The 27,369-nt window shown below is 52.1% G+C and overlaps 16 protein-coding genes across 16 annotated transcripts; 8 read left to right on the top strand and 8 right to left on the bottom strand.

Annotated features, from left to right (window-relative positions):
- Positions 1-397: 397 nt before the first annotated feature.
- CC77DRAFT_104553 (hypothetical protein) lies at positions 398-1,258 on the top strand. Its single transcript, XM_018527405.1, has one exon. It carries the CDS (start codon positions 609-611, stop codon positions 1,146-1,148), a length of 540 nt encoding a protein of 179 aa, XP_018385600.1. The 5' UTR covers positions 398-608; the 3' UTR covers positions 1,149-1,258.
- A 23-nt stretch (positions 1,259-1,281) lies between these two features.
- CC77DRAFT_1031428 (P60-like protein) lies at positions 1,282-2,665 on the bottom strand (the record flags this gene model as incomplete). Its single annotated transcript, XM_018526665.1, has 3 exons — positions 1,282-1,495; positions 1,547-2,479; positions 2,532-2,665. 3 exons carry the CDS (start codon positions 2,663-2,665, stop codon positions 1,282-1,284), a joined length of 1,281 nt encoding a protein of 426 aa, XP_018385599.1.
- A 33-nt stretch (positions 2,666-2,698) lies between these two features.
- Positions 2,699-4,289, top strand: CC77DRAFT_1020720 (ras-domain-containing protein). Its single transcript, XM_018525119.1, has 5 exons — positions 2,699-3,000; positions 3,052-3,077; positions 3,137-3,225; positions 3,291-3,693; positions 3,746-4,289. Exons 1-5 carry the CDS (start codon positions 2,960-2,962, stop codon positions 3,802-3,804), a joined length of 618 nt encoding a protein of 205 aa, XP_018385598.1. The 5' UTR covers positions 2,699-2,959; the 3' UTR covers positions 3,805-4,289.
- Positions 3,945-4,987, bottom strand: CC77DRAFT_1020719 (mitochondrial import receptor subunit tom-20). Its single transcript, XM_018525118.1, has 3 exons — positions 4,540-4,987; positions 4,386-4,486; positions 3,945-4,332 (listed from the first exon to the last, which is right to left on the bottom strand). Exons 1-3 carry the CDS (start codon positions 4,856-4,858, stop codon positions 4,228-4,230), a joined length of 525 nt encoding a protein of 174 aa, XP_018385597.1. The 5' UTR covers positions 4,859-4,987; the 3' UTR covers positions 3,945-4,227.
- CC77DRAFT_1020718 (hypothetical protein) lies at positions 4,948-7,357 on the top strand. Its single transcript, XM_018525117.1, has 3 exons — positions 4,948-5,581; positions 5,634-6,849; positions 6,900-7,357. Exons 1-3 carry the CDS (start codon positions 5,140-5,142, stop codon positions 7,255-7,257), a joined length of 2,016 nt encoding a protein of 671 aa, XP_018385596.1. The 5' UTR covers positions 4,948-5,139; the 3' UTR covers positions 7,258-7,357.
- A 354-nt stretch (positions 7,358-7,711) lies between these two features.
- CC77DRAFT_963548 (hypothetical protein) lies at positions 7,712-8,635 on the top strand (the record flags this gene model as incomplete). The annotated part of the gene is made up of 3 exons (XM_018535668.1): positions 7,712-7,777; positions 7,894-8,052; positions 8,117-8,635. Coding segments are annotated over 3 exons (744 nt in total), but the record flags the coding sequence as incomplete, so codon positions are not given.
- Positions 8,636-8,886: 251 nt separating this feature from the next.
- CC77DRAFT_1020717 (NAD(P)-binding protein) lies at positions 8,887-10,358 on the bottom strand. Its single transcript, XM_018525116.1, has 3 exons — positions 10,068-10,358; positions 9,390-10,013; positions 8,887-9,336 (listed from the first exon to the last, which is right to left on the bottom strand). The coding sequence occupies exons 1-3, from the start codon at positions 10,220-10,222 to the stop codon at positions 9,114-9,116; spliced, it is 1,002 nt and encodes a 333-aa protein (XP_018385594.1). The 5' UTR covers positions 10,223-10,358; the 3' UTR covers positions 8,887-9,113.
- Positions 10,359-11,817: 1,459 nt separating this feature from the next.
- On the bottom strand, positions 11,818-12,596 carry CC77DRAFT_1070829 (hypothetical protein). The gene has a single exon (XM_018529116.1). The coding sequence runs from the start codon at positions 12,490-12,492 to the stop codon at positions 12,289-12,291; it is 204 nt and encodes a 67-aa protein (XP_018385593.1). The 5' UTR covers positions 12,493-12,596; the 3' UTR covers positions 11,818-12,288.
- A 1,029-nt stretch (positions 12,597-13,625) lies between these two features.
- CC77DRAFT_1020715 (hypothetical protein) lies at positions 13,626-15,000 on the top strand. The gene is made up of 2 exons (XM_018525115.1): positions 13,626-14,203; positions 14,259-15,000. Exons 1-2 carry the CDS (start codon positions 13,691-13,693, stop codon positions 14,790-14,792), a joined length of 1,047 nt encoding a protein of 348 aa, XP_018385592.1. The 5' UTR covers positions 13,626-13,690; the 3' UTR covers positions 14,793-15,000.
- A 263-nt stretch (positions 15,001-15,263) lies between these two features.
- CC77DRAFT_1031422 (hypothetical protein) lies at positions 15,264-16,083 on the bottom strand (the record flags this gene model as incomplete). Its single annotated transcript, XM_018526664.1, has 3 exons — positions 15,264-15,416; positions 15,468-15,803; positions 15,955-16,083. The coding sequence occupies 3 exons, from the start codon at positions 16,081-16,083 to the stop codon at positions 15,264-15,266; spliced, it is 618 nt and encodes a 205-aa protein (XP_018385591.1).
- A 219-nt stretch (positions 16,084-16,302) lies between these two features.
- CC77DRAFT_936459 (hypothetical protein) lies at positions 16,303-17,883 on the top strand (the record flags this gene model as incomplete). The annotated part of the gene is made up of 4 exons (XM_018534493.1): positions 16,303-16,353; positions 16,406-16,481; positions 16,528-17,023; positions 17,325-17,883. The coding sequence occupies 4 exons, from the start codon at positions 16,303-16,305 to the stop codon at positions 17,881-17,883; spliced, it is 1,182 nt and encodes a 393-aa protein (XP_018385590.1).
- Positions 17,884-18,110: 227 nt separating this feature from the next.
- CC77DRAFT_1061636 (hypothetical protein) lies at positions 18,111-18,735 on the bottom strand (the record flags this gene model as incomplete). The annotated part of the gene is made up of 3 exons (XM_018528454.1): positions 18,111-18,158; positions 18,206-18,389; positions 18,458-18,735. The coding sequence occupies 3 exons, from the start codon at positions 18,733-18,735 to the stop codon at positions 18,111-18,113; spliced, it is 510 nt and encodes a 169-aa protein (XP_018385589.1).
- A 369-nt stretch (positions 18,736-19,104) lies between these two features.
- CC77DRAFT_1020711 (prolyl-tRNA synthetase 2) lies at positions 19,105-21,490 on the bottom strand. Its single transcript, XM_018525114.1, has 5 exons — positions 21,366-21,490; positions 21,067-21,200; positions 20,560-21,007; positions 20,027-20,510; positions 19,105-19,976 (listed from the first exon to the last, which is right to left on the bottom strand). The coding sequence occupies exons 2-5, from the start codon at positions 21,187-21,189 to the stop codon at positions 19,343-19,345; spliced, it is 1,689 nt and encodes a 562-aa protein (XP_018385588.1). The 5' UTR covers positions 21,190-21,200; positions 21,366-21,490; the 3' UTR covers positions 19,105-19,342.
- Positions 21,491-21,649: 159 nt separating this feature from the next.
- On the top strand, positions 21,650-23,467 carry CC77DRAFT_936546 (T-complex protein 1 subunit alpha; the record flags this gene model as incomplete). The annotated part of the gene is made up of 3 exons (XM_018534498.1): positions 21,650-21,692; positions 21,742-23,015; positions 23,069-23,467. 3 exons carry the CDS (start codon positions 21,650-21,652, stop codon positions 23,465-23,467), a joined length of 1,716 nt encoding a protein of 571 aa, XP_018385587.1.
- An 871-nt stretch (positions 23,468-24,338) lies between these two features.
- Positions 24,339-26,004, top strand: CC77DRAFT_103914 (hypothetical protein). Its single transcript, XM_018527144.1, has 5 exons — positions 24,339-24,699; positions 24,750-24,891; positions 24,946-24,982; positions 25,049-25,145; positions 25,202-26,004. Exons 1-5 carry the CDS (start codon positions 24,510-24,512, stop codon positions 25,852-25,854), a joined length of 1,119 nt encoding a protein of 372 aa, XP_018385586.1. The 5' UTR covers positions 24,339-24,509; the 3' UTR covers positions 25,855-26,004.
- CC77DRAFT_1050393 (hypothetical protein) lies at positions 25,999-27,219 on the bottom strand. Its single transcript, XM_018527622.1, has 2 exons — positions 27,073-27,219; positions 25,999-27,019 (listed from the first exon to the last, which is right to left on the bottom strand). The coding sequence occupies exons 1-2, from the start codon at positions 27,188-27,190 to the stop codon at positions 26,154-26,156; spliced, it is 984 nt and encodes a 327-aa protein (XP_018385585.1). The 5' UTR covers positions 27,191-27,219; the 3' UTR covers positions 25,999-26,153.
- Positions 27,220-27,369: the final 150 nt, after the last annotated feature.

Genomic DNA, 27,369 nt, shown 5'->3' with positions numbered 1-27,369 from the left:
TCTCATCGGTGCTGTTGGATGCTGGCTCGTGCTGTCTGCGGCGGGAGGAGAAGGGCATGCTTAGATTGGATTGCCAGGAATGAACCGCACCAAACAATGAGAGATCATGTCGAGAATGAAAGGGGCGCCGAGGAAGAGCACGAACGCATTACTACTGACGAGTCGCGTAGACTCGAGTATGTCTAAGCTGTCTCGCTCGTGAGATGACGCGTAGAAGCCCGTGCGCTGATGTACCCCACAATCGGTACCTGCTCAGCCCTTGTATACAGATTGGGTGATACCATACCAAACCCAACGTCCACTCTGAAGACAACCCATTGTATTTCCACAGACGTAAGCATCAGAGGGTAATCGATAACCCAGTTCGTACTGTGGGCCGTCTCATTGATCCTGGAGTACAGGTCGGAGATCCCCTGGGCGCCGGGTTATTACGGGTGATTCATGTTGTGCAGAATCATAGTCCCGTTCGGCCAATGTTTTTCACCTTGTAGTATTCCAGAATAGGTGCTTCTGCTTGACTGGTTCTTTCGATCTTCATGCTCAGTATACGCAGCGGCCATCTCAGGGGTAGGCCCCCATGACAACACTTCTCGTTCACACCTCCGGGAATGTTCGCCTTGGAAAAACCGTTCCACTTATACATCTCCCTAGCGATCTTGATATATGCATCTCGTTTGTCGAAGTCCGAGTATCAAGGCAAAATATTCCGTGGTCTCGGCGTCAGTAATATGCTTCAGAAGTCCTCGGAAAAGATAGTCTGTATTGTGCTTGACGCTGGCTTTGTCGTACGACAAACATGTATCTACTATAATGTCCCGACTGCAGTGTTTCGCCTCATCCCAAGTACGGAAGCTCTGAATCAGAAGCTTGTAGGTTGCCGCCTCGTCTTTGTCGAGGACAAGCTCGTGGACGAATGCAACTCGATCTTTGTTGGTTGTCATAGGCTTATCTTCGTTGAAGCTTTGTACAACATGGCCGTAGGCTTCTCCAGAGGCAAAATTAAGATCTTTATCTTTAAAGGAGGGGAAGTCCAAGCTCGGATAGGGTTTACTGGCAACACATCACCGATGTCGTTTGAGAGCGGTGCAAGGATCATCCACCTCTGCCTGCAAAAATCAGCACCTATCACAGGAGAACGGCAAGCCTGAGTCCAATTATGGCTGCTGTTGGTGATCATACATGGGTCACCGAAGGGGAATAAATAAGGCTAGGTGAATATAGTGGTCGCGAAACAATCGCATTCGTACGTATCTCGGTCTTCTCCCATCGTCATGTAAGACTCTAATTGGGCAGCTTCCAGTCCTTGTAACTCCATTTCTCGGACAGATGATACTTCTTCTGCTTTCCGTAGGCGACTGGTCTCCTGGCTTCAACCTTGCCCTGAAGCAGGAAAGTCCTGAAGCGATCCTTGAGCAGGTTGCCCTCCGGTTTGAGAAGACGCAGGGAGTCGCGGAGCTCGTCTGGCAGAACAACTTCGAGTGGGGCTTCTGGTAGACTGAGGCAGGTCAGTAGATGGTCAGTCTATGGGGCATCAACAGATACTTACGGTGTCTTGCCAAATTGCTTCTTCCTCAGCTCCACTTCTTCGCCGTCATCCTCCTCCGCCAGTTCGGCATTCTTCTTTTCAAGAGCTTGTCGGACAGCTTCTCTTGCCTTTTCCTTTTCTTCTACGCTCTTGGCTAGCCTCTTGATCTCCTGCACTTGTTGCTCCTTAGCCTTCATCTTTGCTTCGTGGACCGCCTTTCGTTGAGCCTCCTTTCTCCTCTTGATCTTGTTCCGTTGTGACAAAGATTTCCTTTCTGGTCTCTTCTTCTTTCCCTCCTTGTCTTCTTTATCGCTGAAACCTTCCCACTCACTTTCCCAGACGCTCTCCTCACCAGAGTCGGATTCCGTCTCAGCGGCTGCTCGCTCCATCAGCTCAGCCTCTTCACGAGCCTCCTGCAGGCGCTTCTTCTCGGCCTCGACAGCTTTGTCGGATTCGCGCATAAGCTCATTCTGCCAGTCTTCCAACAGCGGGTTGTACGACTTCCCACCGGTGGGTTTGCGGACTGAGGGGATGGCTTTGCCGGTCTTTGCCTGCGAGATGGGCGCGTGCTTAAGGGTCTTGGGCTCGACCTTGGGCTTCTTCTTCTCCAGGTACGTGAATCGAGGATCTTCCTTGACCTCTTCTACGGCCCAAGGGTCGTAGGCAGCGTCGCCGCCTTGCACCACGTCCTTCTTGACCTGCTCGCCTCCGTATGCAATCGCCCTCAGCCTGTCGTATTCCTTGCCTGATACCTTTGCCTTCTTTCTCTTGCCATCGTCGGCAATTTCCGATAGTCGCTTCCTTGTGGATACGGCGGGGACGGCAGAGCGCTTGGCGAGGATCTCGTCGACTTTGAGAGGCTTGTGTCGTTTCGCAACCTCTTTTTGGATTTCGGCAGATCCAACGATATCGACGGCGAAAAGCTCATCGGCCGTCTTTTCAGAGATGACACCACTGTAGAATCGTTAGTATAAGTTGCTGTATGTGTAGTGAGACTGGAACATGCCCTTGGATGATCTGGTCGCGCACATCCTCTAGGCCAGACTGAATCTGCGTGACATCGACGTTCTTGCGCCAAGCCTTCTTGCCTTTGCGACTCGGCTGCTTGTACTGCGCGGGTGCTGCTTCGGTATCCGCCATTGTATCTTACGCTCGCAGTGTTGGAAGTTGTGGGGTTGTTGGCTGTCGCAAAAAGTTCGACCCAAAATTCCGACCAACAAAGCGCCGCACGGGCTAGATCCACCCCAGACCCCTGTAGCCTCTCGGTAGTCGGTGTTGGCCGCCCAGGGTACAAGGCCTCCAGATTCGACCGACACTCCTATTCAAACATCACACCCCACCAAGACATACGGTCAGAAGATTGCTTCTGATACTCTGGGATAGCACCTCTCCAAGTTTTTTGCTTTTTTGTAGAACCTCCAGCCCTACTCCACAATGGCGCAGTCGGGGTACTCAAACCCGCTCAAGAAGTTCAAGTGAGCTGTCCTCCGCGGCGGAGACCAACTTCGTATACTAACCGGCTGCAGGCTCGTATTCCTGGGCGAACAAAGTGGTATGCATACTGTCGCGAACATGGCACTTTGGAACATGTTTGCTAACATAACCTCACAGTGGGAAAGACGTCTCTCATCACCCGCTTCATGTACGACTCGTTCGACAACACCTACCAAGCGACAATCGGCATCGACTTTCTGAGCAAGGTACGCTCTTTGTGAAACCACTGCAGTGACCGCGTTCCTGAGCAACAACTGACTGTTGTCCGCAGACCATGTACCTGGAGGATCGAACCGTCCGCCTGCAGCTCTGGGACACCGCCGGCCAAGAGCGATTCCGCTCGCTGATCCCCTCGTACATCCGCGATTCTAGTGTGGCCGTGGTGGTATACGACATCACGAACAAGAAGACATTCGAGAACACAAGGAAGTGGGTCGACGATGTTAGAGGCGAGCGCGGCAACGACGTTATCATCGTGCTGGTCGGCAACAAGACCGACTTGAACGATAAGCGCGAGGTCACTACGGCCCAGGGTGAAGAGGAAGCCAAGAAGAACAACTTGATGTTTATCGAGACGAGCGCCAAGGTCGGACACAATGTAAAGGCACTGTTCAAGAGAATCGCGCAAGCGTTACCGGGTATGGAGGGCGAAGGTCAACAAGGGCAGAGTCAGAGTAGGTTTAGTTGTACACATTGCGGTGAAGAGCATGCTAACTCAGGGTCCAGTGATCGACGTGAACATCAACCCCTCGCAGCCACCAGCAGACTCGTCGTGCGCGTGTTAGATAAGACATGGCTGTCCGGCAGTCAATTCGGTTCAATCGCTCGAGGGCGTACTGTAATTATTTGGGATGATTTGCAAGTCTGAGGAAGTCATTGTCAGCAAGGCGTTCAGGCAATCAGGCATGGGCTGCATGCATCTTAACGTCGAACACGTAATCTCTAGTATAGCAGTGCGTACCCAAGCGTACGACTGCATGACGTCAATGGAGAGATGCCGAGTGCTGTTTGGATTGTATGCATTGGAAGCCCACATCTATGCCAACGCCCGCCCCAGCCAGATGGATCACGCTCAACCGGAACGCCGGCCGTGGAATCGACCGACCGCGCTGATGCTGATACATGTACAAGAATATTACAGGGGGTCGTCATCAGATGGAGTGGGGTCCAAAAATGCGTGCTGAATTCATCGAAGTGCTATCGTCTTTTTACTCGAGGTCGCCTGCCGAGCCAGCCTCAGACGGTGTCTTGCTGCCGCCGACGGGGATTGACGTGTCTACTGCGATCATCTCGGCGAGGATGTCGAGGACGGGCTGACAGGTGTTAGCGAATCATCAGACCAGGCCAGCAAGCAATGGCTTCTTACCTTGGGCACCGTCTTGTCGTAGATGTTGATCAATTCCCGCGGGTTGGGGTAGACCTTCAATGCGCGGTAGAAGCATAGCGCCGCCTCCACGTTATCCGCACCTGCCAGAGAATTAGCACCACGTCCCACGAGCGGGATCAAAGTCAAGCCATACCCTTCTGTACCATGCCTTCTCCCTGCGCAACCTCCTGCATAAAGTACGCCTCCACCTCCTCTGGGTCCTTGGGGAAGCCCTCCTCGTTTGCCCGCTCTACCGCCTCCCGGATCGCCTTCTTCTGCTCGGCGCCCTGTGCCTCGGCCTCCTCCTTGGCCGCCCGCTCTGTTCGCTTCGACTCCTTCTTGAGCTGCTTGCGGAAGCCGGGGTCGTTTCGTCGCTTGTAGTCGAAGTAGGCGGCATATGCGAGAAGACCTGTTACGATGGTGCCGGCGCTAATGGCCGCAATGGTCGACGGTTTTAATGACGAGTTGGACATGGTGGCGGTGCAAGTTGCGGGTGTGAAAAGCGCAATTAGGCGAGCAAGCAACAGGTATATCCCTTGGAAATGGCCGAAGGAGATGGCGGTGATGTGGTGTGGTGTTTAACTTTTTCGACAAGTTCAGGGAAGGCACGATTCAACAAAGTGGGCCCGAGCTCACACTCGAGACCGCGGCTCCACGCATCCATGGGCGATGCGTCCCGCTACGTGTCACCGACCATCAGCAACCACTGCCCCTCGCGCCTTCACCACCGTAGTCCGTCAATCTTGCAGGCAAGATGTCGGAAAAGCAAAAGGGCATCTCCCTCCGCAAGAAGCGCGGGGACAAGAGCAAGAAGAACGCGCCGCCGCCCACCATCAGCGCGCCGCGACAGATTAGTGCGCCCATGCCAGCCGGCGTCGCTGCTGCTTCACTCCCCAGCTCCGGACGTCCTTCGAACGAATCCAGCCGCTCGAGGACCAGGCAAGATGCTCCCCAGTCACGCCCGCAGCGACCCGACAAGACGGCCGATCTGGTCAAGAGGAGGTACTCCCAGAAGATCACGACGCTGCCTGGCGACTTTGGGAATGGAGAACCCATGCCGCAGATGCCAAAGATGCCCGCCCAGTACAGAGAGAAGAGCCAGACGAGAGAGGGACGGCCGCCTGGAAGCTCCAATGGACGGGTGTTGCAGGTTGACCCACGAGCATTGAGGGACCCCAACCTGGAAGTAGAGCGATGTGAGACTACTGCGTGTCGCCGCCTCAGTGCCTGAATACTGACTTCGCATAGATGTATCGACCATCCTTGCAGACGCCTCCGAGGCCGACATCAACCGCTACCAAGATGAACTGCGCAAGACGAAACACCGTACATCCCTCGACCTACAGCATAACGTATACCAGAACCGCACACAATTCATCAAGATCAGTAAGGAGGCAGAGAAGCTCAAAGGCGAGATGCGAACACTTCGTCAGTTGATGTCAGACCTGACCACTACACTGGAACAGACGGCTTCAGCTACAGGCGCGAACGACGCTGCAAGCTCCCGAAGGGCCAACCGAAGCTCCATCGGAGACCTCAACCAACTTCGCGCTGGTCAGCTGCAGCAGCTCTACAGAGACGTCGAGGGTTCGCAAAAGTATCTACCGCCTATACCTGGGCGATATATTGTGTGGAAGTCCACAAGATGGTTTGAACTCGACTCTGCGACCCTCAAGGCGAGACGAAGAGTGCGGCTACTGCTACTGAATGACCATCTCCTTATCGCAACGGAGAAGAAAGCGCGAAATGACGTCCCTGGTCAACGTGATGGCAACAGAGCAAATATGGAATTCATGGCCCAACGATGCTTCCCACTGCAAGATACTCAGGTGATTAGGACACCCGAAGAACGCATCATCATTCGCGCTGGCTCCGAGTCCTTCACGTACGACACCAAGAAAGAGGATAGCGGCGACAAGTCCGCTTTCGTTGCTACCTTTCGTAAAACCAAAGATGACTTGCGCAAGAGCCAAGAAGCGGATGTGCAAGAGAAAGATCGAACGCAAGACTCTTATAGCCATCTCCTTTCACGCGACCCTGCTTTCATGAACAGAACGGAGTTGTTGGATAACCTTTCTGACGGCATCAACAACGAACAAGTTAGTACGTTTATCGATATGGATGGTCAGCAGCGCAACATCCGGTGGGTGGAAAGTCAACTAGACGACTTAGACATTGAGATTGCGCTTCAACACTTTCAAGAAGCAGTCCTGAAAGTCGATCGCCTGAAAGCGCTTGCGAAGAACATCAAAAGCAACGAGATGGCCAAGACAATCGTCACATATAAAGTCAACGAACGTGCTGCTAAGCTGGCGAATGTTTTGGTCAAGCATATGGTAGAGCATAACAACTGGTTCACGTCCGTCAGGCAACACGTCAGCTGGGTTGTCCAACTAGGTTTCGAAGACCGCGCACGAGAGGCCTATCTGGAAGCTCGTGGTAATCTCATCAAGACTCGCACGCGGTATGTTCTCACCTTCGTCATTGATGTTCACCGTCCACTGACTCTTTCAGGCAATGTATATTCGAAGGTAACCTTCCCGACTACATCTTCCAAACTTCCTACATCTATTTCACCATCATCAAAAACACTGTCGACATGTTTCAAAAATGCTTCCCACAACAGCTCATGTCCGCTTGCGTCAAATGGGCGAAAGAGCATATTGACCAATTCAACATATTATTGAAGAGGCAACTCAGTAGTGTTGATGAAGGCGGCAATGTGTGGAACGAATGCTTGAGGCTGGCACATGAACATGCAGAAATGCTGAGAGAGGTCGGATTGGACTTCACCGAACTGGTCGGAAACGGAATCGGTGGACAAGATGATGAAGAAGCACATGCTCCTGTAGGTTTGGGAGTGTCTGCATAAGCCTTCGAGCGTGCAGTTCACGACCAAGTAGTACGTCCGTGTATATATAATGCCAACTATTGATCTGTGACACAGTCTATCGTTCATATGATACTCGGGCCCTGCGTCCTGGCAGCTGATCTGGTTTCTTGCCAAATATGACCGCTTCTGCCTTATCTGTAACTGTCTCTCACTCTCACCCAGACTCCTCTAGACTCTTCTTCACTATCAATCGAGTTGATCCTACGGAAAAGAGTGCTTATCGTGGTAATGTGGTGCTTGCTGTTGTTGCCTTGTGGAAAACCACCTTCACTAAGGAAACACGGATGTATAGCTGACTTGTTTGTCTTTTGCCTCTCTCACTCTTACGTCCAACAACAAAGCTTGGGACTGCGCCAACGATACCTTGACTTTCGCCACTAGCATCAGTTAGAAAGCATCTGCGTCCAGAGATTATTCACAAACGACAGTCGAAATGCCGTCTGAAGTTGAAAACATCAACTACCTATACTTGGTATTGACCAATGACGGCAACCCAACTGTGAGTCTTACCAAACCCACTCCAAGTGCGCTTGAGCTGTGGAGGTGTTTTTCACTGTCTAGACGTTCTTGTCATGATTCTCATCACACGCACATGTATATACTAACTTACCATAGATTGATTGGGACGCTGTCTCCAGTGCGCTTGACCTCAAGAAAGGCGCGGTCACAAAGCGATGGTCGCGCCTTAAGCAGGCTATGGAGAAGAACGAGGTCCCCGGGGGTACCACATATCAGTTTCTATGGCTTTGTGTCAAGCACAATACGCGCGCTCAAGTGAGTACCGATTTATTCTCACTTGGGATATTTCGCAATGACAGGTTCACTAATGATGTCGTAGCCACCGAACTGGAACGACATCGCTGCCAAAGCCAACACTACTGCTGGAGCGGCATCAAAGCGCTACTCCCGGATGAAGAAAGCGTTTGAAGAGAACGGCACTGCGCCTTGTCCTTCATCGCCTGTCAAGGACACTCCCAAATCTACTGTTAAGAAGTCTCGCAAGACTGCCACTTCGTCCGGCGATGATGTTGATGTCACCCAGACCACGCCGACTCCTAAGCGCAAGCGTGCATCTCCGAAGAAGAAGGTCGCCTCCGCCGAGGACGAAGCCAAGTTTAGTTCTGATCCGGAGAATGAGGACGATCAAGAAGAACTCCTAGAGTCCAAGCCCAAACGCGCCAAGGTCGGAAAGACTAACAGCATCGTCATCCCTAAGCCTAAGCCCAAGAGCATCATCAAGGAAGAGGAGACTAGCAAGGCCAATGTTACCTCTTTCTCCGACGCTCAGGAAAGTTCCACCCCTCAGGACGAGGCTGAAGAAGTCGACCACGATACTTACTCCATTCATGAACGTAAGTTACCCTACTCCTTGGCACCTCAGCGTCTTTACCAACGTGCTGAAAACCCATTAGCGGAGCCAGCTGACTCCATTGACCCCAGCGATTACTTCGTCTGAGCTCCTCACTCCCGTTAAGATGGACTGTGTCAATGATTGCGCCCAATGTACTTGTTACGCTAGGGAAATCGCTAATGTGCTTATGAGCAGGAACTCTGGAATGGCTCAGTCACAGCGGGTAGAGCTTGAGAAGATGGTCGGTATCATGAGTTGAAGCTTTCTCATCTTCGGAAAAGACTTGATGGGATTTGTTGGACTGCATCTTACAGAGTTCAGCATCAGTTTCAGTAGATTGCACAGCGATGGCGTCAGTTGTGTTTGACCAGAAAACTTTAGCTTCCGGTTCAAACAAGGAGAAGAGGGACCTAGGTCTCTGTAGGCGCTGAGATAGTGTCTTCCTTCATACGTCTGATGAGATTCATTTACAACTCTTCCCTACTTACGGTGTCAACACCAGTTTTCCAGTTGTCTTCCTTCCCTCGATGTCCTTCGTTGCTCTCACAATCTCGCTCAAGGGGTACACATCATGAATCTTTACATTCAGCCCGTCTTTCTCGATGAACTTCCACAGCTCATTTGCGGCTGCCTGAAGCTCTTCGCGAGTGGCAATGTAGTTGAACAACGTAGGCCGAAGAAGCTTGACATTCTTTGCCGATAAGCGTCTGTATGATGTGTAAGTCGTTTCCCAGATGAAAAAAGTGGTGGAAGAACTTACGCAAGCGCAAAACCCTCGACTGGTCCCGATGCGTTCCCAAACGAACACATAGTACCCTTTCTCCTCACCACAGCCAGTGAGCTATCGAAAGTGGACTTCCCGACCGAGTCGAAGACTGCATGCACGCCCTCGCCTCCAGTAACTTCTAGCACCTTCTTGACAAAGACGTCTCGATCTTCCTCATGGTATTCTAGTAGCACCTCTGCGCCATTTTGCTTGGCCAGATTCCTCTTCTCTTCTGTGCTGGCCGTAGCAATGACCCTTGCGCCGACCGCCTTCAACAGCTGACACAGCCATAAGCCAACGCCACCAGCGGCAGCGGTGACAAGGATCCAGTCGCCTTTCTTGACTTCGTACGCGTCGCGGATCAAGGTTACAGCGGTTAGCGCCTGGAGAAGCGAAGCAGCAGCAGTCTTTGTGGAGATGGAATCAGGCAGCGGTATAGTGTAGTTCGCTGGTGCAGCGGTATACTCAGCATACGCTAATTGTCCCATGTAGGCTACCTTCGCTCCAGGCTTGAGATCAGAGGGCACATTGGGTCCAACGGAAGCAATTGTTCCAGCGCCTTCTCGGCCAAGAATGTAGGGGAATTGCGGAGGCTTGTAAACGCCCGAGCGGAAGTAGCTGTCAATTTCCGTCAGCAGTTTCTCCTCAGTTTCATGGTCACGTAGTACTCACGTGTCGATGTAGTTGATGCCAATGAACTCGTTCTTCACAAGCACCTCGCCCTCCTTCGGCTCAGGAACCGGTACGTCAGTTTTATACTGCAGAACTTCCGTGCCACCAGTCTTCTCGATGAGGACGGCTTTCATAGTCTTTGGGAGAGACGACATGGCTCTGATGTTGTGTGCTCTTGGAGCGATATGCGAATTGATGGCTGAGAGTCGTGTTGCTGCAGGTGTCGATCTTGAAAGAAGTTGCGCGGAACGAAAAGCCAAAGTCATGGATCACGAGAGACAAGCAAAGGGTCTGCTCAACTCAAGTAGGCTATCTGGAGAGGGCATGCTCGTTGATGATAAATACCCGCGGGCACGGCATTATTTCCGAGTGATCAGCGAATGACCGCCCCGCTCCCCGCACACGTCATTATCGTCTCCATTCGCGACTTCTTTCTATCAAATACGGCAGTCACAATTACTCTCCCATGGCATGATTTCAGTTGTTGCTGCACTGACCGTCGCCAAGATGTACTTTCTAGGGCGCGCCATCATTATGCTGTGTTGGTAGGGCGTGTTACCCGAGCGCTGCAGGTAAACCATGTGGGTATTGCCCGCCGTTTATCGGAATGAATGGTAAGCGGCAGATACGAAACCGATAGGAGGCTTTGTAGATGGTTCTGGAAGCCTTTTTGATCAGTTTAACATCAAGCTCGCAAGGATGTAAGCCGCACGTCTTTGGCCTCTCTTCTTGTATAAGCTCGGGCACCTAGTTTTGGCCCGGGTGTAGTTTTGGCCCACCTCACCAAAACGCGTACGCCCGATTCAACGCGTGATATCTCAACACCAACGCTATATATATATATCAAAACTTATAGATTTGGGTGTACTATTGATGCGATCGCCTCTGCCGTACAGCTAGCTATCTGATTAGCTTGACTAGTAGAGCGTGTAACCATCTTAACTGCAGCGAGATCTATCGCACGCTTAATTGTATCTACCTCACTAAAGCGGTGATTTGGATCAATCCTGGTGCGTTTACGTACTCGGGTACTAACAATACTATCTATTTTCTGGTGTAGTAGCTGGTTTGACGCTTGGAGTTGAGCTGCGTGAGATTGAGCTTGTGATATAGCCTTAGCTGCCTTGGCGAGTACTGTTTGGGTGTTTCTTGATAGTAATTCTGATCGTTGGAGCTGTTGTTGAGCCCGATATACGTCCTGAGATCGCTGGGGCGTGCGATAGATTGGATCGGATATATGTATGGGCTGGATAACTTGTGGTGGAGTGATTGGGCGCGCTGAGATCTGTGACGATGATAGCACTATATCTGGATTGTATGGCGCCAGCCCGGTAGCTCTCTATCCAGCCCGTATAACCCGATCTGATAGCCCATTAACCCGAGCTTGGTGATATGAGCTGATAAAGCGCTCTTTCTTGACTGGTGCGGCGTCATCGATTAAACTGAGCTCCTGGATCTGATGGCGATATTTAGATTTGATAACCGAGAAAGGAGCCAGATCTAGAGGCTGGAGGAGGTGAGAGGTGTGGGCGGGTAGATAGAGTAGATGGATCCGGTGCTGCCTACACTCCCACATGAACTCAATATCAACATGTGAGCCATGCCTATCTAGTATCAGCATCCGATGCCTGCCCGGATCCGGTGTAGTTTCTGGTATATAGATCCGGCGGAGCCACTCTAATCCGATCACGTTGGCCGTCCATCCATTTTCTGAAGTCGTATATATCCAATCGGGCACTGATTCTGATAGGAACCATGTAGTATGGAGAGACTTGCCCTTGAAGATTACCATACACCTGAGTTTTCGCCCGGTGGCTGATACCGACTCGATAATTGATACCCACTCCCGATTCCCTGGAGCTTTGATATAAGCCTTACGTTTACTAGCCCTAGCAATTACTCTGGTGTTTGTACATACTCCTAGTGCGATCCTAGTCTCATCCATATTCTATATATCATCAAGCTTGATATTGAGCTCGATCCGGGTACGTTCAAAGAGCTCCAAAAACGCGCGTACGATGGCTGGACTCGCAGCGTCAGCCCGAGCCACCTTGATTGATCGGCCGATAATACTAGAGACTCGGGGCTGGCGTGCCATAAAGGATTGTAGCCAGCGTTGGCCAAGTGGATCGTGATCGTTACTGAGTCGGAGTATCCGAGTCGCTATTTCTCGCACACGGGCATGAGATAGCGGCTGTGCGCGTGAGTCCTCGTCTAGTATCTAATTAACTAGAAAATCCTCTTGTACTGAGCTTAATCGCTGCTGGTTTTGATGAGCTATCGCGTGTGGAAGGCGGCCAGCTAATCTAGCGCGTAGCGACGATCGAGGTATGCCCCAAGCGGCAGCAGCAGCTCTCTGGCTTGTATAAACACCAGATTCGAGATCGCGGATAGCTAATTGTATAGCTTGCTCACGGGCGTCCATATTGAGAGTGGTGGTGTTGAGATATCGCGCGTTGAATCGGGCGTACGCGTTTTGGTGAGGTGGGCCAAAACTACACCCGGGCCAAAACTAGGTGCCCGAGCTTAGCTCTATTGATCACTAACATAGTCGGCGTTCGTTATCACGATTCTACAATTATAAATTGCTCCCTGCCCTTACCCTATGGTCAGCGTACCGTTATATCGGCTTCGAGATCTATATTTTCTTTCCGTATGTCGAGTCGTTTTTCCACATTGATCGTCCGCAGGGTTCTCGAGAAGCCCGCCCTTTCACTTCTGATTTTCACCACCGTCTCCACGTAGGATATGGAGGACAAGTACAAGGAATGGGAAGAAGACTGGCCAAAGAGATACCACCAGGAGCAGTTTGGCATGAAGAATCCGCAGATTCTTCGGAGCGGGTTGCTATCGTTCAGAGCAGACCTGGTAGCTCTCCTCAACAAGCAGACAGTTCAGATAGAAGCTCTAGAGACTCTACGAAGCAAGTATGATTTTCTCAAAGAAAAATAAGAGATACTGCAAACTAGGCATGCTGCTTCCGAGACCTCATACGGAGTCACTAAACGAGAGAACAAGAGTCTAAGGTATAACTAAACTACTATGCGCAGACTCGCCATAAAATCTGATACCGGCTTTACAAAGTTAGATGTGCGAGTCAGACTCAAAGATGAATGGACACAGACTCGTAACAGCAAGTTGAAGGCGGGGAGTTCAGACCTTTAGGAATACACTGCAGACCAGGCGACCTTAGCAAACCTAGCAGCGTCTGAGCGGATGGAGTCGCAACATGCTTGGGAAACTGCGCGGCACCAGTGACCTGGATTGGACCTAAGGACGTAGAACGTGCCGATCAACTTTGCCTTTGAGAAGACATCGCTTCCACGTGCAAGGTAGTACGAGTGTTCTCCGACCAGGAGTGTGCGAAAGGTTCAGTGATCTGGAGTCGTGAGAGACCAAGGGCGCCCTCGCTTATTTCGCCCAAACGGTCGCGCACGCGTTCCCACGCCGGCATGAACCAAGTTCGTAACTGCCCCTACGTCATCGCTCACATCGCAATCAAGTGCAAACCACAAATACGTAGGCAGAATGTCCACCTCCACTCACATGACGCGAATAGACATATTTTACTACTCCCAAGACCTAAGAGCATCAATTATCTCCACTTAGGGAACGCCTTCAGCATGGGCGCACTGTTCTCCTCCATTCTTGCGCCTATCGCTCTGCCGCTGGGCTCATTTTTAGCCATTCCTATGCTGTCTTCGTGGTCGACAGGCCTGAACCTCATCTTCCTTTCAGTCGCATGGACGACAATCGCGGCGTCATATTCTCCTCTTCAACTTGAGCTGGTTGCACCACTAGTTCTACGGCTATCTCTCTACATCATCCCTAGCCTGATCTTCTTGCTATTCGATATCGGAGTGCCCAGTCTAGCAGTTGAGTTCAAGTCGCAAGGACAATGGGGCATTCCAAGCAACCAGAAGGGAGGCGCAAGAGCGATGAGGAGGGTTATAGCATGGAGCTGTGCGAACGTGCTGCTTGCTGTTGCACTACAGGCGGCCATGGAGTTCTTGATTACCGATGTACTACGAATGAGGAGTCTCCTGCTTATCAAAGGTAGCAAGTGGGGGTTGAATCACCTGCCCAACCCGTGGACGATGGTCAAGCATGGCATTATCGGGCTTTTATCACGCAACGTAAGATACCATGATCGCGCTCATCAAGTACACTGTGCTAACAAACACGACCTAGATCCTGCAATACTATGTCCACACACACGTGCTTCACTCGCCGACTGGCGGTGCACTCTCGAACTTGCATCAGAGCTGGCACCATAGCATCAAGATTCCATACTCCTTTGCTGCAAACTACGACCACCCCATCTGCCACCTCTTGCACCGCTTCCTACCCCTTTACCTTCCGGCAATTGCTTTACGCATGCATATCCTCACCTATTTGATTCTGGTCGCTGTTTTCAGCTTAGAGGAGACATTTGTGTACTCGGGATATAATGTTCTACCTTCGACCATCATGTTGCGAGGTATGGCGCGACGTGCCGATGCGCACATGATGAGTGAGGGAGAGGGTAATTATGGATGTCTGGGTGTCTTGGACTGGTGTCACGGCACGACACTGGGCAAGGATGTTGTTGAGGACCTCAAGGCAGAGATGGAGAAGCATAACGTGGAGGGCAAGGCGGGGAAGGCTATAGACGGCGCGGGGGACGCAGCGAACGGGCTAGCGGGCAAGTTTGGCAGGGCTAGAAAAGGGAGAGGAAAGAAGTAAGTAGGTCAATCGGTGGGCAATAAGTTGTGTAACGAGGCATGTTCCCGAATCGCGTTGGCGCATTTAGTTTGGTGGTGAGGAATACCATTGGTCAGCTGTCGCTTCGATACCCTCACGTCATGTCGCTTGGAGTTTGCGTGGCAGTCGGCGCAGTATCGGTCGAACAATGTAACGTCTGTATCTCTATTTCATGCATCAGTACTCTCGATTACCGCCCAGTATATACCGCGCCAATTGAACGCCCAACTATGACATCACGCAAGCGGAGACCAAATGTTCACTTTTGGACCGTCTCGGATTCGCTTGCTTGTTATAAAGTCTTATGGTAAATGCCTTGTCGGTATCCTCCATGAAAAAAAATTGGCTGCCGTGCCGCTGCGGTTCTTGTTCCTCGCTAGTACGGCTGCAGTATGCCGAAGTCATCTTTCATCCCATGCACTGAACGCCGAATGCCCGATCGTTATCCGTCGCTTAGAAGACCATCTGGTGAGGCCTGTCTGAGCTACGGAGGCTGAAGCTGGCACCGAGGTAGTCGGCGAGGTGAGCCTCCTTCTTGATGGTGGCCAGAAGAGCCTTGTCGACGGCCTTCTGGTCCTCGACGCGGTCCTTGGAGGTCTCCTTCTTCTGTCACATGTGTCAGTACTGTCGCGTTCCTCCTCGATCGTGAATACGTACCTCGGGCTTCTCGCCCTGCTTGAAGAACGCATCCTCACCAGGCTTGTGGGCGGCCTTGTCCTTGGTGAAGTAACCGTCCTGGCTAGCCTTCTCGATAACCTTCTCGTCTACGCCCTTCAGGTCGACCTTGGTGGAGGTGGCAATGACATATCGGGCGTTTACTCGTCGAAGGGGAACACCGTTGACTTTGAAGGGACCGGTAACAAGGAGGACACCCTGGGAGAGGTGCTTGAGGACAACGACGCGCTTGCCGCGGAAGCGACCAGCAAGGAGGATGACGACGGTACCGGGCTGGAGGGACTCGCGAACCTTCGCAGGGCGGACAGACTTGCGGGCCTTGAGTCGCAGTTAGCGGAGCTCCCAATTGACGTCCTGATTCTCATCCTTGCACACCCAGACACACCCGCGGCATGCTGTCGCAGTAAATGCACCCAACACCCCTGCAGTCCTTCTCTTGCATGCAAACCGTCTTCTATCGCGAACGTACCTTCTTGGGGACAGCAACGTCCTCAGCAGGGTAGTACTTGCTGGCCTTCTGCGAGTGGTGCGGTATCGACCTCTCCCCCTTGGAGAACTTCTGGGTGGTGGGCTTCGTGTCCTCTTGTTTGGCCGCCATTTCGTTTCGCTGTGGTCGTTAGTGCTGGTCGGTGGTGTTGGCGATGGGATCGTATTTTCGTGAATTCGAATGTGTGCCAAGCTGTCCAATCGATACGCGCGACCGGGCCGCCAGTTGTTCCGTCGGTTACGTAACCCGCATGGAGCTTGCAGCTTGCGGCCATGCTTGTGGGACGGCGGCTGAACATCATTGCCCCAACCCCAAACACACGCTGCAAACATGTCTGTTCAACCGCTCATCACCTTCAAGGCCGGCCAGTGCGAGCTGACGGTGAGCGACACCGCTTCTCTAGTACCGGGGCGTACACTAACAATACGTGCAGCGCGGCGAAGGCAACTCACAGACAGTCAAGCCAGTCCAGACACCTGGCTATGTCTATCTGTACCAAGGCGAAGATGGTTTGTACGCAATCACAACACCACGTTCATCAGCTCACATGTCCAGAATTTGTGCACTTCTGCTGGCGGCCACGCGATCGCTCACTCGATCAGTCCGAGCTCGACCTCATCATGATTCCCGGTGACGGCTCCTTCCAACCCTACACCGGCAAAGATGCCGTCGATGACTCGGAGAACATCAAGTCACCCACCGACGGCCGCATCTTCGTCCTCAAGTTTAGCTCGAGCTCACAACGCTATCTCTTCTGGTTACAATCAAAATCGCAGCACCCACGGGGCGCGAGCTGGTTCAGCGAGCGTGATCTCAAGATCGGACAAGTGATTGATCTTCTGCTGACAGGCGAGGAGATTGATGTGCACGCTGAACTCGCAGGCATCTCAAACTCATCTGGCAACGACGAGGACGAGACAATGGAAGATGTAGAGCCGTCTAGCCGAAACCGCCACGGTAGCACCGGAGGCGCAGGAGCTGGCGCCACGGGAGGTGATATCCGAGATGAAGGCGAAGAGTCCCGAGAAGGAGGCGCCGATGGTGGTCGAGCGTAGGTTCCGTCTATTTGTATCGCATTCGGCGTCGTGGCGCGGTCTACCTTTCCGGAAAGAATCGAGCTGCTGTGCAAGACTTTAATCGCTCTATACAAAACTCTAAAGATATCCTGTTACGATACGGCGTTTTGGGAGAAGCTTAAGACCATCCAAGCATATGGCGATTGGCACTGGCTGCTCATGTACAACAATAGAAAATAAGCATCATGCTCCGTCTTCCACTGGCCACGCCGCGGCGCTCGTTTCGCGTTTATACTTTGTTTTTGCTTCTAGAACACAGCGCTAACGCGTCGACAGAGCCGGCTCGGGTGACGTCTCCGCCATTGTCCAAGACTTCATGAACTCGCTCAAGGGCGGCAACGCAGGCAGCAGCACCCAACAACAACGAGGATCAGAACCTTTCACTACACTCCTCGACCTCCTCTGGCCTTCACACACCCTCCCGACCGTTCAAAATGCGTCTGACGAACTCATCGACGCCCTGTGTGCACAGCTACCGACCACTCCTTTCCTCCTAGAGGCCGAAGTCGAAGATATCGACGAAATCGATCCAAATTCCGAGACAGCACAAATGGCTATCCAGACACTAAGCCGAGATGAGAAGATTGAGGTCCTACAGAGGGTTCTACGGGCACCGCAGTTGAGGGCGGCTTTGGGTAGTTTGACAGAGGCGCTAAAGACCGGTGCCCTGCCAACTGTGAGCCAGGCACTGAAGATCGACGTTGAGAACGGAGGCTATATGAGAGGTGGTGGAATGCCACTCGGTGGTCCAGATGCGGTCAAGGCATTCTTGGAAGGCGTCAAGAAGACAGTGGAGAAGGAGAAGAAGGGCGGTGATGAAATGGACACGAGCTAGATGACCCGGTGACTATCGAGGCTTGGATACACTTCGGCATTGAATGACGACCGACACACGATTTATGCATACATAGATGACGATCAAGATACGAGTTATGCATGGCAGAGGTAGGGTAATCGAATCACTTCTGCCGGTTATCGGAATTGTCTTATTCTTCTCTAGAGGGTCGCTTCCTATCCTTTTATGGGAATCTATATCAGGGTCTGCCGTCTAGCAAATCGCTACTAGGACTTTACGAGAATCTCGTGTCCCTGTCTTCTGTTTTCATTCTTCTTGTGTCTGATTAGGAGGCCAATCAGGCACTATATCGTTCTCTTACTGCAGTAATTCCGCTCAAGTTCTCGATATCCTGTGTGACTCCTGGATGCTGTTCCCGGTATGCATTCATCCAATACTCCCGTTGTTTCTGCCACTGTGGTTGTGAGTAGCATCGCACACAAGGTACTCTCGAGTGAAGGACAGGCCGGAGAAAGTGGTCTGCGCAAAGGTTTGGCTCGATTGCGCTATGGAAATGTTAGCAACTGAACCTAGGAAAATAGAGCAGTGGTAACAGCGATGGAATTGTACTCACCTAGTATCAGGTTCTGGGTCTGCGAGAGGGAGGAAGGTCGAAGGTGAGGATGAGACGGGCTTAATGAGAGTATCGGCATTGGAAAAAGCGGGCGACAGTTGATTGGAAGATGGAGATGTTGGAGATGTGGACGCCGGAGGACCTGCAGTCGTGGCTTCTTGTCCTGTAGTGGGCGCTATGAAACGGAACGCTGGCGTGTGACCACTCTGTTGCAGTCCTTGTACTTCGCTGCTCAACACTTTAGCTCTCAGTGGGGAAGCATTCGCTGAGGGTGCCATGGACGATACAGCGGAGCTCGAGCGTGACAACTCGGGTACAGTTTTACAGAGGTCGTTGGGAATTTGACGTCCTGTAGCGATGGCATAAGGACACGGCGTGGTGCACACGATTCTCTTGTGGCCACAAGCATAGGCTTGGAGAAGTTTGTGACACGTTTTGGGTAAAGGACGAGTTCCTGTAAGGAGGCTTAGGATCTGTGATTGACAGTTGGAATCTGGCAGTAAGTGAGTGCAAAAGTAGCAGTGTAGAGGTCAGTTGTAGTAGAATAAATAAAAGCGACGCAACATAATGTTTCCAAGAACGAGCAAGTGACTCTGGCATTCACAAGCGGCGTAGGAGCGCTGGCTTGGCTGATTCACTTTACCTTTACCCGTTTGCCAACCAACATGTCTGCCTATCAAACGCCCATATAGCACGCGCAGGAAGAAAATATTGGCTCGGCAGATCAGAACTTTTAGTTCTATGCTAAAGGTTGTATCAACATTGCAAAATCGTGAATGGCCAGTGTAACGACAACCCCTTCCCCATGCCGTGAACACCGCGCCATCAAACTCCATGCCACCAAATGCTCAAACAAAAACGTAAACCTGGTGAAATGCTGAAGCACTAGTAGCTTCGTCCGAACAAGATCCATTGCTTGGCAGGAGTCTGGCAATCAGGGTTGATGCACTTGGTCTTGCCGGGCTCGATACCCTCGGGCTGGTCGAAGGGAATGCACAAACTCTTTGCACCCATGGCAGGAGCCTGCTTGTCTTCGGCAACGCCATCCCCGAGTGCTGTACGCGCACTCTTCGCCTTGACCTCGTCTTCACACTTGTCGCCCTCGCAGTGGGGAACAAGAACGACGTTCTTGCCGTTCAGGGTGGGGACGAAGTCATCCCAGTTGGTAAGTTGGATACGGTGGTCCCGGTAAGCCTTGTCAGCCTTTTCGAACATGTCTTTCTGGATCTGCTCGAGTAGCTTGGGAACCTCTTGCGCAAGGCTGCCGACGTCGATGGTGCCACGTGCAGCGTCCTTGTCATCAATGTCACGGCGAGATGTGGTAACAACACCCTTCTCGGCATCCTTGGGACCGAACTCGATACGTAGAGGAATACCCTTCAACTCCCAGTCGTTGAACTTCCAGCCAGGAGAGTAGCCCTCGCGGTAGTCGGTCTCGACGCGAACACCAGCCTCGGTAAGGTCGTCAGATATCTTCTTGACCTTGCTGTAGAGATCTTCCTTAGCCTCCGCAGACATCCTGACTTGGTTAGCATAATGGCATTCATGAGTAATCCACGACAAACGTACTTGGCGGTGACTCCCACGGGGATGACAACAACTTGGATCTCAGCCACCCTAGGAGGAATGACTAGACCACGGTTGTCTCCGTGAGTCAGAATCATGACACCGATCGAGCGAGTAGTCAGACCCCATGAGTTCTGCCACACATGGACGTGTTCCGACTTGCCGGCTTCCTTCGCAGTGGGGTCCTCGACTGTAATGTTGAACATCTTTGAGAAATGCTGGCCGAGGGCGTGTGATGTTGCGGCTTGAATACCACGTCCAGTAGCGGGAATGAAACCCTCAATGGTTGTGGTGTAGTCGGCTCCAGGGAACTTCTCGTTTACTGTCTTCGTTCCCTTCACGACGGGAACGGCCAGTAGGTCCTGGTAAACATCAGAGTACCAATCCAGGATTTGTAGTACCTCATCACTCGCCTCCTTCTGGGTAAGATGTGCGGTGTGGCCTTCTTGCCATAGGAACTCACGCGATCGGATGAAGGGCATGGGGTCTGAAGATGGGTTAGATGCAGTCAAGGCAAAGGTCGGTTGGATACTCACGCTTAAACTCCCATCGAACAACGTTGTTCCATTGGTTCAGCTTCAGGGGCAGATCGCGATGCGACTGAATCTTGCGCGCGAAGTATGGGTACATGGCAGTCTCTGAGGTAGGGCGCACAGCGACGGGCTTCTCCAGGTCAGACTTTCCACCCTTGGTCACCCACGCAACCTCGGCGGCAAAACCTTCAACGTGCTCCTTCTCTCGCTCCAAGTTGTCGGCGCTGATGAAGATGGGGAAGTAGGCGTTTCGGACTTTGAGGGTCTTGATCTGGCCGTCGAACCAGGACTTGATGTTCTCCCAGATGGCGTACGAGGAGGGCTCGAGGATGTAGCATCCGGCGACGTCGTAGTATGAGATCATCTGGCCCTTGGTAATGACCTGCTGGTACCAGTCTCCCAGGTCAGTCTCCTTGGCAACATCGATACCAATGAGTGCTGAGCCCTCAATCTGGCGCATAGTTAGTATTGTCTCGGGTCCGAAGAAGACCTTTTGCAGTTCTGACCGACCTTCTTCTTCTGTTGCTGGGGCTTCTTCGCAGCTTTCTGGGGGTTGCCGTCCTTCTTGCTCTTCTTGGTCTCGGAGATGGAAAGATCCTTCATCTGCCCGTCGGCAGCAGTGGCTTCGGCCATGTTGAATTATTCTAGGAAAGCGATGTTAACACGGTTGGAGGTATAGTCGTGTTGGCAGTCAATGTGGAAACGATATGGGAACGGCAACAGGTGTAGATATTGTGCTGGGTGGCTTTGTGTATAGGGCAAGTTGGCGGGGCAGGCGGGGTATCAACACGCGACTTGGAGTTACTTACGCGCAATTGAGTCGGGGAAAGCTGAGGGGGAAGTCTGGGACTAGAGATATAGAGGATGCAAATACAGCGGAGTCACTCAGAGCTAAGACAGAGTCGGCTTGTTGCAGGCTCGTGTGAGTCGACGGCCAAAAGTGGTGGAGGGGGCCGAGTCATCGGCGCAGGGGTCCAAGCTAGCGCGATTGACCGACGGAGCTACGATTCGCCGCGCGGGCGGGCATTGCTGGAGATTTTCTGGACCGCGTAGAGGCAGCAACAACAGAGCAGAACAGCTAGAACCCAACACAATGGCAGGCATCTTCGAGCAGTCCCGCAGCGGAGGAACCCTGTGTAAGCTGGAACCGCCAAAATCAGGGCCGCAGAAAGCTAACTCGTGCAGTCCTCGGCGGCCAGAAAATCAGCGGACAGGACATTCGCGACCAGAACGTGCTTGCGACCCAGGCAATCTCGAATGTAGTCAAGTCGTCCTTTGGGCCCTCGGGCCTCGACAAGATGATGGTCGACGACATCGGCGACGTGACCGTGACCAACGACGGCGCCACCATCCTCAGTCTGCTTGATATCGAGCACCCCGCAGGCAAAATCCTCGTCGACCTCGCACAACAACAGGACAAGGAAGTCGGAGATGGCACAACCTCGGTCGTCATAATAGCCGCCGAGCTGTTGCGGAGAGCAAACGAGCTCATGAAGAACAAGATCCACCCCACCACCATCATCACAGGCTACAGGCTGGCCTTGAGGGAGGCGGTCAAGTACATGAACGAGAACATCAGCACCAAGGTCGATGCGCTCGGCCGCGACTCGCTCGTCAACATCGCGAAGACGTCCATGTCCAGCAAGATCATCGGTTCCGACTCCGACTTCTTCGCCAACATGGTCGTAGACGCCATGACTGCCGTCAAGATGACAAACAACAAGGCCGAGGTCAAATACCCTGTAAAGGCTGTCAACATCCTCAAGGCACACGGTCAGAGCGCCACGCAGTCGGTACTGGTCAAGGGCTACGCCCTCAACTGCACAGTCGCCTCGCAAGCCATGAAGACACGCATCACCGACGCCAAGATTGCTTGTTTGGACATCAACCTGCAGAAGGAGCGAATGAAGCTGGGTGTTCACATCACCATTGACGACCCAGAGCAGTTGGAGAAGATCCGAGAGCGCGAGGCTGGCATTGTCACTGAGCGCATTGAGATGATCCTGAAGGCCGGCGCCAACGTCATCATGACCACAAAGGGTATCGACGACCTCTGCTTGAAGCACTTCGTCGAGAAGGGTGCCATGGCTGTGCGAAGGTGCAAGAAGGAGGACCTACGAAGGATAGCAAAGGCCACCGGAGCGACGCTAGTCAGCACGCTTTCCGATCTGAACGGTGACGAGAAGTTCGAAGCGGCAAATCTTGGTCATGCTGAGGAGGTCTCTCAAGAGCGCATCTCCGACGATGAGTGCATTCTGGTCAAGGGCACCAAGGCCTTCTCTTCTGCATCCATCATCCTGAGAGGTGCTAACGACTACGCCTTGGACGAGATGGAGCGATCAGTACACGATTCATTATCAGCAGTAAAGCGAACCCTGGAAAGTGGACGTATTGTCCCTGGTGGAGGTGCTGTTGAGACTGCGTTGCACATCTACCTGGAGGAGTGGGCAACGTCAGTGGTAAGCCATTTCAATCCCTACATGTCTCACGGTTTCACTAACAATTGGTTCAGGGCTCTCGGGAACAGCTAGCGATAGCTGCCTTTGCCCAGTCTCTCCTTGCCATCCCCAAGACACTCGCTATCAATGCCGCCAAGGATGCTACTGAGCTTGTCGCTAACCTCCGATCACGGCACGCTCTTTCACAGCGAACAGTGAACCCTTCAGACCCTTCGTCGCAAGACGCAAAGCAGCTAGCCAAGTCTAAGAACTACAAGAACTACGGTCTGGACCTGATGAATGGTAAGGTACACGATTGCCTAAAAGCCGGTGTGCTGGAACCCAGTATGAGCAAGGTCAAGCAGTTGAAGTCGGCAGTGGAGGCGTGTGTCGCCATCATGCGTATCGATACCCTGATCAAGCTGGATCCAGAGGAGCAAGGCGGAGGTGGTGACGACGGTCATGGACATTAGATGTCCCGGCGTCGAGAAGAGATAGACCGGTCTGAAAAGATAACGACAGCGTAATGAAGGCTCCAAGCCCACGTGCAAGATGCTCTTCCTCCGTCCCCGCTCATTCTTGAACAACACACTGAGGACTTTGACTAAGAATCTGCTTGCCGAGGCACTGACTCATGAAAAGTTTGGGGGCCACATGCTGAATGCAGTTAAATTGTAGGACCTTCGGACCGACCCTAGCACCTGTCCTCGAAGTGGTGTATACAACTCAGCCTTGCGGATCGCAACCACAACAGACAGGTCTTTGACGTTACAATTCGGGGACAAGTCATATCGTAAAACTGTCGGTTTAAAGACTAGGAAGTCTTACCAGTCTTACCAATTTTTAGTGCCTCGTCTTTGTGTTCTACCCTCGGCATGTCAAAACCCTTGGTAGAGATCTACATGCGAATCTGCCGCGCCGCCAACACACGCCTTACCGGTGAGGCTATCTCGCGACCAAAACATCCGACGTGCCTGGTGGTCACCTAGATGGGGAAGCGCACGGCTGTATTGGCTCCGCGTGGCTTATGTCGTGACCTATCAAAAGGCTGCACAAGCGAGCTGAGGAAGAAACAACCACCCGCCTCGCTACCCCATGCTCGTTGTACACCCGTCGTCCCTGCAGCGGTCACCATTACATCTAGTGTTCAGATGGATGGTATGTGTAGATGAGGAACTTCTGGGCTTTCAGTACTGAGAGAATGGGAACAATGACAGGAAACAAACTTTGTCATATCTAGCTATGCGGACGATCCAGTCGCTTCTTGAAGCGACTTTGTTTGCACTCTTCCACTGAGCCTCAATTTACACAATCCTCAGCTGATCAGCCCGCCAATACCCATTTCTCGTATCACAACCGCGACATGCAAGCCCCAGCGGGTCACTGCACGCCTTACGGCACATCGTCTTTCGCATTGCTCGCAACCCAACATGGGTACTTAGCTTAGAAAGTCTGCTCTTTCGCAATGGGGCTATCCTCATTCTCAATATTGCAAATCTTTGAATTTCGGGCCTCATGGCATATACCAAGCTTAGTCCGTTGCTCGCCATCCTCTTGTCTTCGAAGTATGTGGACGCTGCTATGATACGGGCGCCGACACCTGCTGTCACGCCTGCGCCTGCTGCTACAGCTGCTCCGCTTGCCGTCAGGGACATCACTACCATTGGTTATATATCCACGGGCATGTATGGCAGTACTACACTGTGTAAGAAGAGTCACCCAAATCGGGCCTTCGTGGATACTAATACTGTTCAGATGAAACCATCACGGCGAACAATGAGGGTCATGTCATTGCAACATCAGGTAGTCTTTACAAGATCTGCGCCCCGGAGTCACTTTGCGAGTTCTTTTCTTGCGAAAATGATTATGCAGTGTTTCCCACCACGAGTATCTTCTGGTACGATGCTACACCTTCAACCCCTTTATACCGATGATTGATGTACTATCACAGTGGAGGCTCAAGCAGTACATGTAGCTACTGGGAACTGGTAAGATATTGGTTCCCGCACGAACTCAATGTGAGACATATACTGACTTCGGAAACTTGCAAATAGGCAACAGATATCAATGACCCTGCACCACTGACCAACTACTGGTGTGATGCCAAGACGGAGACTGGTGGACTGATCTTAATGGTTACACCTGATGATGGTATGTGCTCTTTCCCCCGCTTCCAACAACGCGTATGCTGATGGTGCATTTCAAAGACTCTTCGACCTCCCCGAATACGGGCTCAGCTTCGAATACCCCACTGTTCTCATCCTTCACGCCGGTGTCCGTTTCCGATACTCCAGGATCCTCAGATATACCAGAGGCTCTGCCACCCTCGGCAGAGGTTAAAAAATCTAAGAAATCAACCCCAGTCGGTGCCATCGCTGGTGGAGTAGTCGGTGGCGTCGCTCTTCTAGCCGCCGTCGTTCTAGGTGTCTTCTTCTTACTTCGTCGCAAGCGGAAGCAGCAGAACAACACCACTACTAATAACAACGTGCCACAGCCACCTACCGCACCCCAGGCACCACCGGCAGGCGTTCAGTACTACCATGAGCAGAAGCCAGTTCCTCAGCAACAGGTCCAACAGATGCCTTCTCCACCTCCTCAACAACAACCACACTACGGTCATTATGATCCCAACGCGCAACAGGCGCCGCAGTTCTATGATCCCAACGCTCAGTCTGCGTATGCTGCGCAGCAGGGTAGCTATGCGATGCCAGAGAAGACACCCGCTGTGACGAACCCGGTACAGGCAAATCCATACTATGCGGACAACAGTGGACCAGTGAGCCCTGTGCCACAATACACGCCTTCCATGTCGCCGGCAGTTCCGGCGAACGTTAATGAGCTACCGGCTGGGAGGACGTAAGAACGAGGATGCGGTTGTGGATCGTGAGTAATGTGGCGCTGGTCTTAGTGGTTGTCGATGCCTCTATTCCCTCTTGACCAGTACCATACTATGTGTCGCATGATGGGTGACAGATCGATGTGCATATCAAGTGCGATTACGTTTCAGTCTATATGAATTATACCCCCTGTTGTTCAATTCAAAAGGAGTCGAGACCGACGTTGCAACAGGATGTTTACATCAACGAAGATGTATTCTTGGATGATGGAGCCGCTTAAGACATCTAGGCGTGCTGTTGAGTATGCGTTGTTACAAATCCATCATGACTTTGAACAATAACCCTTGTGGAAGCCCCAAGCCATCTTCTGATGTTCTTTTCCGCAGTAGTACGCATTACCACATCCAGCACACTTGGACTTTGCGCTTGGAGCTCCGCAATGACCGCACCACTTCTCCTTCGCACGGTTGTCCCACCTCTCCTTCGTCCTCAATGCCACTTGTTCGAGCCAGTCATCTACAGGTGTACCACTGATCGCCAAAGTGCGTTGGCTCTTACTGGAATCCGCACCCTTTGCTAGTTTACTGAAACGCACCGCAAACTCTTCGGGGGTATCCAGAGCAAATAATTGCTTGCCTTTTGGTCCAGGACCGCGACCTACATCGCCAAATTGCATGGAAGAAAGGTCGAGAAATGACTGAACGGTTTCGCTGTCGTGCGGGGAAAATCCTACGACCGCATGCTTCAGTTCTGACTCGTGACCACTAGTGTACATTGTACCCTCTGGGAGTACGTAGATAGCGGTCGTAAGCTTTGGGTTGCGGAAAGTCTCTTCAACAATAACGCGCCTACTAATGGTTGTCATGTAGGATGAGCCTGGCCCCTTACCATAAGGAAAATGTCGCACCCTCAATTTTGTCTTGTCCTGAAAGAGGGCGAAAAATATTTGGAGAAGGCTGATGGCCTGGTAGCAGCCATCGTGATTGCGCGCTTGGTGAAACAAAGTCTCCAGTTGCTCGTTCGAGAGTGTGCTGTCCTCGATTTGGTCCTGAAGTAGGAAATCGGTGGGAAGATCTGGAGCATTTGGGGTACTCGCTTGCTGTTGATCTAGTATAATCCAGGTACACGCATTCTTGTTCAAGCCTTGTGTCACCAGATTATTGAGCGCGACCGTCCGTGGTTCCGTGCCTGTGCATGTTGGTTAGTTGTAGATCAACTTTCCTTTCTGTTTTGCAGCATACCGGCAAAGGCGACTTCTCTTAATCTAGTGTATCGAAACCGAGGCTCTGTAGTGACACGCTCGTAGTTTAGCAAGACAGCGATATCATAGAGATCCAGCACCTCTTCCGAATCTGTCATATTTGCCAGGGTCTTGCGAGATTCAGCACGTGTAATACTGAGATGGCGGGAGCGTTTTTAGTGAGATCCAGATTATGGCGCAGCCGCTTGACTATTCGAAGCTTAGCGCAAAACACGTCTCGAAAAAGGTGATGTCACCTGAGGACGCGTCGCAAGCTTGTATCTAGCTGCCAACACAG

Source organism: Alternaria alternata (assembly GCF_001642055.1).
Source record: "Alternaria alternata strain SRC1lrK2f unplaced genomic scaffold CC77scaffold_11, whole genome shotgun sequence".
In the NCBI taxonomy this organism is placed as follows: domain Eukaryota; kingdom Fungi; phylum Ascomycota; class Dothideomycetes; order Pleosporales; family Pleosporaceae; genus Alternaria; species Alternaria alternata.
This window is presented reverse-complemented; position numbering and strand designations above follow the sequence as displayed.

Excerpts from the sequence above, each read along its gene's own strand:
- CC77DRAFT_104553 (XM_018527405.1), top strand. The coding sequence starts at position 609 with ATGTTCGCCTTGGAAAAACCGTTCCACTTATACATCTCCCTAGCGATC.
- CC77DRAFT_1020720 (XM_018525119.1), top strand. The coding sequence starts at position 2,960 with ATGGCGCAGTCGGGGTACTCAAACCCGCTCAAGAAGTTCAA. Across the intron at positions 3,078-3,136 it reads ATTCCTGGGCGAACAAAGTG|TGGGAAAGACGTCTCTCATC; the intron begins GTATGCATACTG and ends ATAACCTCACAG. Across the intron at positions 3,226-3,290 it reads GCATCGACTTTCTGAGCAAG|ACCATGTACCTGGAGGATCG; the intron begins GTACGCTCTTTG and ends TGTTGTCCGCAG.
- CC77DRAFT_1020719 (XM_018525118.1), bottom strand. The coding sequence starts at position 4,858 with ATGTCCAACTCGTCATTAAAACCGTCGACCATTGCGGCCATTAGCGCC. Across the intron at positions 4,487-4,539 it reads AGAAGGCATGGTACAGAAGG|GTGCGGATAACGTGGAGGCG; the intron begins GTATGGCTTGAC and ends ATTCTCTGGCAG. Across the intron at positions 4,333-4,385 it reads ACGACAAGACGGTGCCCAAG|CCCGTCCTCGACATCCTCGC; the intron begins GTAAGAAGCCAT and ends AACACCTGTCAG.
- CC77DRAFT_1020718 (XM_018525117.1), top strand. The coding sequence starts at position 5,140 with ATGTCGGAAAAGCAAAAGGGCATCTCCCTCCGCAAGAAGCGCGGGGAC. Across the intron at positions 5,582-5,633 it reads CAACCTGGAAGTAGAGCGAT|ATGTATCGACCATCCTTGCA; the intron begins GTGAGACTACTG and ends GACTTCGCATAG. Across the intron at positions 6,850-6,899 it reads CTCATCAAGACTCGCACGCG|GCAATGTATATTCGAAGGTA; the intron begins GTATGTTCTCAC and ends TGACTCTTTCAG.
- CC77DRAFT_1020717 (XM_018525116.1), bottom strand. The coding sequence starts at position 10,222 with ATGTCGTCTCTCCCAAAGACTATGAAAGCCGTCCTCATCGAGAAGACT. Across the intron at positions 10,014-10,067 it reads GGCATCAACTACATCGACAC|CTACTTCCGCTCGGGCGTTT; the intron begins GTGAGTACTACG and ends GGAAATTGACAG. Across the intron at positions 9,337-9,389 it reads GTCGAGGGTTTTGCGCTTGC|ACGCTTATCGGCAAAGAATG; the intron begins GTAAGTTCTTCC and ends CACATCATACAG.
- CC77DRAFT_1070829 (XM_018529116.1), bottom strand. The coding sequence starts at position 12,492 with ATGGACGCCCGTGAGCAAGCTATACAATTAGCTATCCGCGATCTCGAA.
- CC77DRAFT_1020715 (XM_018525115.1), top strand. The coding sequence starts at position 13,691 with ATGGGCGCACTGTTCTCCTCCATTCTTGCGCCTATCGCTCTGCCGCTG. Across the intron at positions 14,204-14,258 it reads TCGGGCTTTTATCACGCAAC|ATCCTGCAATACTATGTCCA; the intron begins GTAAGATACCAT and ends AACACGACCTAG.
- CC77DRAFT_1020711 (XM_018525114.1), bottom strand. The coding sequence starts at position 21,189 with ATGGCCGAAGCCACTGCTGCCGACGGGCAGATGAAGGATCTTTCCATC. Across the intron at positions 21,008-21,066 it reads CCCAGCAACAGAAGAAGAAG|ATTGAGGGCTCAGCACTCAT; the intron begins GTCGGTCAGAAC and ends ACTATGCGCCAG. Across the intron at positions 20,511-20,559 it reads TGTTCGATGGGAGTTTAAGC|ACCCCATGCCCTTCATCCGA; the intron begins GTGAGTATCCAA and ends ACCCATCTTCAG.
- CC77DRAFT_103914 (XM_018527144.1), top strand. The coding sequence starts at position 24,510 with ATGGCATATACCAAGCTTAGTCCGTTGCTCGCCATCCTCTTGTCTTCG. Across the intron at positions 24,892-24,945 it reads CCCACCACGAGTATCTTCTG|TGGAGGCTCAAGCAGTACAT; the intron begins GTACGATGCTAC and ends GTACTATCACAG. Across the intron at positions 24,983-25,048 it reads CATGTAGCTACTGGGAACTG|GCAACAGATATCAATGACCC; the intron begins GTAAGATATTGG and ends ACTTGCAAATAG.
- CC77DRAFT_1050393 (XM_018527622.1), bottom strand. The coding sequence starts at position 27,190 with ATGACAGATTCGGAAGAGGTGCTGGATCTCTATGATATCGCTGTCTTG. Across the intron at positions 27,020-27,072 it reads AAGAGAAGTCGCCTTTGCCG|GCACGGAACCACGGACGGTC; the intron begins GTATGCTGCAAA and ends CAACATGCACAG.